The 8,070-nt window shown below is 42.2% G+C and overlaps 1 protein-coding gene across 1 annotated transcript; it reads right to left on the reverse strand.

Moving 5' to 3' along the window:
• Positions 1-2,100: 2,100 nt before the first annotated feature.
• On the reverse strand, positions 2,101-7,864 carry LOC119330542 (polycomb group protein FIE1-like). Its single transcript, XM_037603654.1, has 13 exons — positions 7,640-7,864; positions 7,490-7,555; positions 7,279-7,401; positions 6,533-6,613; positions 6,363-6,455; positions 5,860-5,935; positions 5,695-5,774; positions 5,526-5,597; positions 5,249-5,308; positions 2,815-2,914; positions 2,515-2,578; positions 2,343-2,402; positions 2,101-2,176 (listed from the first exon to the last, which is right to left on the reverse strand). The coding sequence occupies exons 1-13, from the start codon at positions 7,826-7,828 to the stop codon at positions 2,101-2,103; spliced, it is 1,140 nt and encodes a 379-aa protein (XP_037459551.1). The 5' UTR covers positions 7,829-7,864.
• Between the last annotated feature and the right edge of the window lie 206 nt (positions 7,865-8,070).

The raw sequence follows: 8,070 nt of genomic DNA on the forward strand, positions 1-8,070 counted from the left end.
GGCTTAATCCACTGATATAAATCGATAGTTTCATCAAAACAAGCAAACTATGTATCAAAAAACAGAATCTGTCTAAAACAGAACAGTATGTAATAATCTGAATATTCACCATACCTCTGGTACTCCAAAAATTCTATCAAAATTAGGAAAATAAACAATTTGTATAGAAAGACAGTGCAAAAAGTTTCAGAACGGTTTGACGTTCCAGTAAAAAAATGTAAAATCACGCACTACAGCCAAAGTTTCTGTCCTGCATCGTACAAACCAACAAGCAAAGTAAACATCCTAAAGGCAAATCTTGGCACATTATTTTTATTTTTAAACCTTATAAAAGCACACAACAGAAATAAATGACTCTCTAAAACTTCTGGGTTGTCTCCCTGGCAGCGCTTTCTTTAAAACCATTAAGTTAGGCATATAGTGCTCAAGTAATGGATCCACCCAGATCCCAAGGTATATCAAAGCCAATTTGAATCAACAATGATTTGTAATTTAGTAGTGAGCACAAAGTAACATAAATCATGTAATGACGAAGTCCAACTCTCTTCCTATGCATCGGCATGTCATAAAATAATTCATACACACAAAGTAAAGACCAATGCATAGTATAAACAGTTTCTTGCAAATTTTTCGTGTTGGAGATATAAAGAGGCGGAGATGTAGTTCCTCTCTCATAATAATTGCAAGTAGGAGCAGCAAGCACATGCATATTATATCTATCAAAATCATCATGTGCAATAGTAAAGCGCAACCCATCAATATAATCCTTAATAAGGGTAAACTTCTCTGGTATAATGTAGTTGTGAGAATTCAAAAAGATAATAGGACTATCATGCGTGGGTGCAATATCAACAATTTCATGTTTAACATAAGGAACTATAGCAAATTCATCTTCATAAGTATAGTTCATATTGGCATCTTGGCCACAAGCATAGCAAGCATCATCAAAAGGGGATATTTCAAAAGAATCAACAGGATCATAACAATCATCCTTCGGTAAGAGCGAAGGGACATTAAATAATGTATGAGTTGGAGAGTTACTCTCATTAGAAGGCGGGCACGGGTAGCTAATCCGATCTTTCTCCTTTTGTTCTTCGCTCTCCTCATCATCTTTTTCATCCAATGAGCTCACAATTTCATCAATTTCTTCTTACACGTTAGGAGTGCCAGGTGCATGGCACTCCGACCCAGACGTTTTTCGATGGCAATTCTAACCACACAAAGATGGCAATTTTCCGGTATACGCAACAGATTTTTACCAAAAATAAATTGAAGAACAAAAGTTGTCATGCTTGCCAACTAAATTTGCCATCATCGCATAATTAAACTTGCCATCGAAAACGTTTATAGTTTCCATATGCTCGTACACGTGTGGCATTTATCAGGGTCCAAAAGAAAGGCTTGAGGAACAACACTTATCAGGGTCCAAAAGAAAGGCTCGAGGAACATAACAAGGAACTGTTAGAGACCCATGAATGGAAATCCCGCGACTGATGCAGAAATGGACAATTCTTGACAAATTTCCATGGAGTTTAGGGAATGCGCCATTTATAAGCCCACTTATTGGTCTAACAGTTCAAGAAAGTTTTTTACCGGAAAAATGAACTATCGAGCTACTAAACGGGCCTTGCGGCACCATTTACACCCCAAGCATAGTTCCTGTAAAATTCATGTGTTCCAAACAGACCATGAAGACGACACAACAAGCCGACCGGAGAAATTTAGGCCATACCAGCATCAGGATTACGATGAAGTTCTTCTTCACCCAACAAAGTGTTTTGTTTGGGTATGTGTTACGCCAGCAACAGCAGGTTAGGCAACTCAATGAGAATGCACAACAAACTAGTAGCAACGAGGATTTAAGTTTAGTTCCCACATTCGGCACATGGTAGAGCAAACGTAATGAACTGAAACATCCGGCAAATCATCGAATTAACAACATCCTAACTTACAACATTATAAGCTCATAAACCCCAGCTTTTCGACTAAGTAAGGCTGATGGGTACCATTGACTAAGTAAGCACACAACAACCCCCCAATTCAAGCTCAAACTGGCTGGCATTGCCATGGGGCCGCACGGCACGGTGGTTTTCGGTTGCTTCAATTTTTCGCAGCTTCATGTTCCACTTCGTCCCAGCGGTATATGCTGCCATCCTTGCTGCAGGCAACGAACGTGCTGAAGAATGGAAGAAAAGAAGAAGAGTGACACACAATTCTCATGCGCCAACACCAAAACCAGACTTGAAAGAAGAAAAACTATGATGGATGCACATAGCACGCATGAGAGGCTATATCAATAAAAGTACAGGATCAGAGGTGGCGAACGGAACATGGTGATGTACCTTCCGTCAAACGACACTGCAGTCTGCCTTATTGTAATTTTGCATTGCGGACTACTCAGCCTGGAAATTATCAGTATGTACATGCAGGAACATACAAGTTAATAGCTAGCACCACCACAACATGCAGGGGAGGAGAAACTGGGAATAGCTGAACTTGCTTGGTTAAACTTACATGGTAATTAGCTCAGGAGGGCACGTCTGCACATCCCACACATAGATTTTGCCTTCACGGTTGCCTGTTTACGAGCAAACGATTAACCACAAGAGTTATACATTTTGAATTTCATCTAACCCTGATCAGGTGCATGTAGATGAGTTCGTTTACGAGCAAACGATTAGCCACAGGCATGTTTTCTACAAATATCAGTTTTTCACGTGTATAAGTACGGCCATCCTCAGAAACTTGTTGACAATCACATAAGTACAATACATAAATATGTCCGTGGATAATAATTTCAATATAAAGTGTTACCTATTGCTAATTGATTGAAGTGAAAATCACATGAAAATTTGATAAACCAAATGTCACAATCGGGCACAGGGTACTTCTGAAGAACATCAATGCTATCTCCCTAATAATAAAACATTGATTGAGTCTCCGGGTTCACTGTCACGTTAGTTTTCCATTAAAGCCCTTGTGTTTTTCGGTTCTGAAACCCGCAGTCCAGCAAATAAGAAAAAAATTGTTTTGCACTGCTGCTTCGTGGCGAGTCCGCGGACCGCCGAGACCCAGGTCGGGCCCTGGGAAACCCATCCAGGCCCAAGCCAATCCGAGCCGCGCCTGTACGCAACCGCTTCCCCGAGCTCCCTCCTACGCCCGACCGCACCAGCCACACCTCCTCCACCTCGCCTCACCACCGGCGAGGGATTGAAACAATAAGGAAGAAAAGAGAGGGATTTCGGGTGTGACAAAGAAAAATAAGAAACAAAAGAATAAATAAGGAATAAAATGAGGAAGGATATAAAATGAAAGAATGAAACCCGTAAAAATAGAAGGAAACAATAAATAAAAAGAAAGGGGAATTAAGTTGAGAGAAGGAAAGCTTCCATGCGCAAGACGAGGGACAGACTCGAGAACAAGACATCTGGACACATAAAAATTAGAGAAGAGGAAGAATATATAAAAACATGTTCTTCATGGACGCATTTTGAGTTGTTTAGAAAAACATTCGTACAAGTTTTTTTTATGGAACATGCATACAAGTTGAGCTTACGTGAGCACTTAAAAAATTAGATGCCTTTTTTTTCGAAAAGGGGGGCTTCCCCGGCCTCTGCATCAGCATGATGCATACGGCCATCTTATTAAGCAAAAATAGTCCACAAAGTCTCCAAGTCTCAAGGTTGTCAACAAGAAAAGTAAGAAAAGGCTCACACAGAGCCCGAAGGCTAGATACACAAGCTAGCCAAAGCACTTATACATCACAGCCGTTTGGCTCCAAAATAGACAGGTAAACTAATTGCCTATCCTGTTACACGACCGCCATCCAAACCGGCTGAATATATCCCGAGCTACCATCTCCCATCGGATAGCAGCAGTAACCAAAAGCTCCCTGGCCTCCGTCGGAGTGAGTAGCGACCAGGAACGGATAAGAGCCGTTGCTCGGAAGATAACCTGCAAAACATGGATATTTGTTGATCTGTTAAAGACGAAGTCATTTCTGCAATTCCAAAGCGCCCACAAAAAAGCGCAAACCCCCAAGCGAATATGTTTTGCTAACCCGGGCTCTACCCTAGTTAGCCATGTCCCAAACAACATGTTAACCGACCTTGGTGGGGTAATATTGAAAGCGACTTGAATAGTCGTCCAAAGAATTCTAGCTAGTGGGCAGTCAAAGAAAAGATGTTTAATGGTTTCACCCTGATCACAGAAACTACACCTAGTAGGTCATGTCCAATTACGCTTAATAAGATTATCCTTTGTTAAGATCACCTGTTTATGTAGAAACCACATAAACACCTTGATCTTTAAAGGAACTCTGACGTCCCACACATGCTTTGAAGTAGGAATCGAGCTGGAATTAATAACATCAACATACATTGATTTAACCGTGAATCCCCCCGACCTAGTGAGATTCCAGCGTAATTTATCAGGTTGTTGAGATAGTTGTACCTGCATCAGTCTCCTAACTAGATGCAGCCACTCTTCCCAACGATTGCCCACTAACGATCTTCTAAACTGGATATCCAGGGGTATCGAGGCGAAGACCGATGCAACCAAAGCATCGCGCCTTCGAACTATACGATACAGAGACGGATACTGGATTGCTAGGGGAGCCTCTCCAAGCCAAGTATCCTCCCAGAATCTCGTGCTTGCACCATTACCAACTAAATGCTTTGACCTCTGAAAAAATGAAAGCTTCACTTTCATAAGCCCTTTCCACTAGAAAAAGAAACTTAGATCGTGGTCAATCAAGATTTTGTGTTGTTCAAAAAAATTAATGGGCTGCACTAACACACGATTTACACAACATCACCCACGGAGGACATGACAATAGCAAGCAATCGGATCATCGTCACATGCGCAGCCGGTCTCACACATTAAGTGGCGTGGGAGATCTTTGGACAACACTTCTAATATTTATTTTGTTACTCGTGCGGTAGCGTGGAGGATTTCAAGGAGCTTGTTTATGTCGTCATGTCTGGTGATAGGTCATGGGGAAAGGGGTAGGAGGAGGAAGTATTGAGCCATTGCGTTAGTGAAGTGACATTTTTTTGTCTCCCGTTGCAATGCACGGGCATTTGTGTGCTAGTCCTGCATATGGAATGAAGAATCACTTCAGATGAAGGCACATAGTATGGCCGGCATCATTTTTATAAACAAAGGAGCACAACCAGAACTAGTTTGGATCAGTACAAAAGTATAATTTGTTAAGCCCTATAGTTCTTTAAAAGTAAAACTGCATCACCTCGCCGTGACCCTGCTCTTTTGTTTTTGGCTCCCACAGAACAATTTCATTTTCAACACTCTGCAAGTTCAAGGCGAAGCAGATCAGATGTTCTCATCCTTCAGGAAATAATTAAACCAGCATTGAGAAACAGGTGGCAGCACTAATCTTTGATATAGAAAGAGACTGTAAAGTATGATATTACAGGTTTCAGGTATAGTCTGAAATTTTGCACCAGTAAGCATTCTAGCACTGTGTTCACACTAATTCGTCTCTCCTACAAAAATGAGCAATTTACCTTCGACAGGATGAAGTCACCAAGCCACCTAGTACAGTCAACATAGTTAGAATGCACCACGCAAGTCATAAGCTGAAAGGGGATAGATCAGCACGATGCTGAGAGGGTTAAGAACAATACTAAAAGTTTGCATAATAACAGGTTCAAAGATGAGAGATACTTAACATACCGGAAATTGGACAACTTTTGTTGGAAATTTTGATGGAAGGTCAGTCCATGTAAAGGATTTCTTCACGTATGGCGAAAATTCTATGACAACATTAACAAACCATGTCAGTTATCAGCAGTAATAAAATGTAGATAGGAAGCAAGATTGATGAAATGGTTCTCTAACCTTTCATTGACCATATTTTAACTGTATTATCCATGCCACAACTGGCAATTCGGTGCACATCAGAAGGGTGGAAGTCCTGATATAACGGAAGTATGAATGAAAGGACAGTTAGTGCCGAGATAACATGTTTTATTTTTCAGTGATACTAACTAAAATTTGATCCCCTCAATAATGCCAGTAGCTGGAAGACATGTTTTAACTATATTTAGAGTGTGTTTGGATTTAGTCCAAGCTAGCCTTGACAAATATTTGGCTAGCTATAATTTTGGTGAAGATTTTGCTAGCCCATAATTTGTCCAACATTGGTAAGAAAACTGAACTAGGGTGGCCAAACGAGCATTGGCATGCCAGAAAATTGGCCATGATCCTAACAAAGACCAAGTTTTTGATTATGAACAAAATATTGGTAGGGTAGCTTTTGGACACAATCCAAACATATCTTCGGGCAGTGAAGTGAGTGGTAATATAAAACAATGTCACTATAGGAGGTAGGTGTAACTTACAACACTCAATACATCATGACGGTGACCTCCTCCTCCAGCAAAAATCAAGATGCAGATCCCTGTATGGACATTCCATAGCCTAACAGACTCGTCCTATAAGGCCATATAAACTGCGTCAGAAAGGTAAAAGGCATAGGTATACCCAGCATCACACCAGGTTATCTGCCAACCTTGCTTGCAGAAATGAAGAGCGAAGGATTCAATGGTTGAGTTCTGATCTCATTTATTGAACCACCATGGCCAATAAAACTCTGCATGATTTGTAAGACGAAATAAGAAACTTACTCCATGTTCGTAATCATTAGTTTAGGATATTGAATCGTCATATGTATGCCCAATTTCATTACTACCTCAGAAGAATAGATCTGCTAGGTTGTATCCATCAGTCCTAAAATAAGTGTCTCAACTTTGTACTAACTTTAGTACAAAATTGTACTAAAGTTGAGACACTTATTTTGGGACGGAGGGAGTACATGTTTTCACCATGCTAGACGTACTAAAGTATTTGACATCTACAATCTCTTTCGGAGAAAAATAAGCTACTGCATAGCAGAAACACAACTTTTCCTAAAAATCCAAATCATCATCTCGAATGGACAATACAGGGAAACCAACAATTATCAAATAAGTAACTGTTTTCAGAAAGGTCATCAAATAAGCAGCTGAATAGTAGATTGTAAAATGTTTTAAATAGCGGGCTATGGAAAATAGCGGCGGGCCTTCAAATCAGCTATAGCGGGCTATAGCAGGCTATTTGTGAAGGCGACCATTTAGCGGCGGCACCCTGCTGAAAAGGCTATAGCTTCAGGCTATAGCGAAGCTATAGCCGGCTATTTAAAACTATGAGATTGATGCAAGTGAAACTTCATCCATCTTGGCCACAATAACGAAGTAGAAAACTCTGGCACTGTTATACCTTAAACAACTTCCCGGTGGCACAGTTGATGACCCGAATGACCATATTGGTTCCTGCTGCCACTAGCAGTGGTGTGCTGCGAAGGTCAGAAGCCCAGCTCAGAGTGTAGAATGACTGAGCATCCTGAGATAAGATGCAGACCTCATCAGCCTCAGACAAAGTACAACTAATATAAGAAACTGAAGATTCTAGAGATTGTAATGGAGCTTACGTCCGCATCAATGTATGCTTGCAGAACAGCCAAGTTACCGTCGGGGAGGCCACGGTACGTTGTCACCTGCAAGATCAACACGATTAAGAACATTCCCAATTCTAAAGACAGAGCAAAGATCGAGCGAGCGGGCAACCACAAAAGGCTTACACGATTGCCGCCGGCGGTGGCGAAGACGTCGTAGTAGCGGGCGTCGATGAAGTTGAAGCTGATGGCGTAGAGCGGACGCTTGCCCTCAGTGTGCTTGCTGCAGAGCTTGAACTCCCGGCTCCCGCTCGGCACCAGCAACCCCACCGCCGCATCGCACCCTAAACCCTGCACCGGGCGCAGGCTCGCCATGGGTGCCGGGAGAGGCTGGGGCTCTGGCGCCTCCTTCTCCTCCACCGCCGCCTTCCCCTTCCCCTTCCCCCTACCCTTCCTCTCGGCCGGCGCTTTCGTGGCAGCGACGGCGGTGGCTTGGGCGGGTGGGATGGGGCGGCGCTGTGACCTCTGGCGCGTGTCGACCTCAGGCATTGTCGTCGCGCTTCAGAGTTGAGAGATTTGGGGTTTAAGCACCGCGCAGAAATCAGATTTACATTTTC

Source organism: Triticum dicoccoides, chromosome 7A, assembly GCF_002162155.2.
Source record: "Triticum dicoccoides isolate Atlit2015 ecotype Zavitan chromosome 7A, WEW_v2.0, whole genome shotgun sequence".
Lineage (NCBI taxonomy): Eukaryota > Viridiplantae > Streptophyta > Magnoliopsida > Poales > Poaceae > Triticum > Triticum dicoccoides.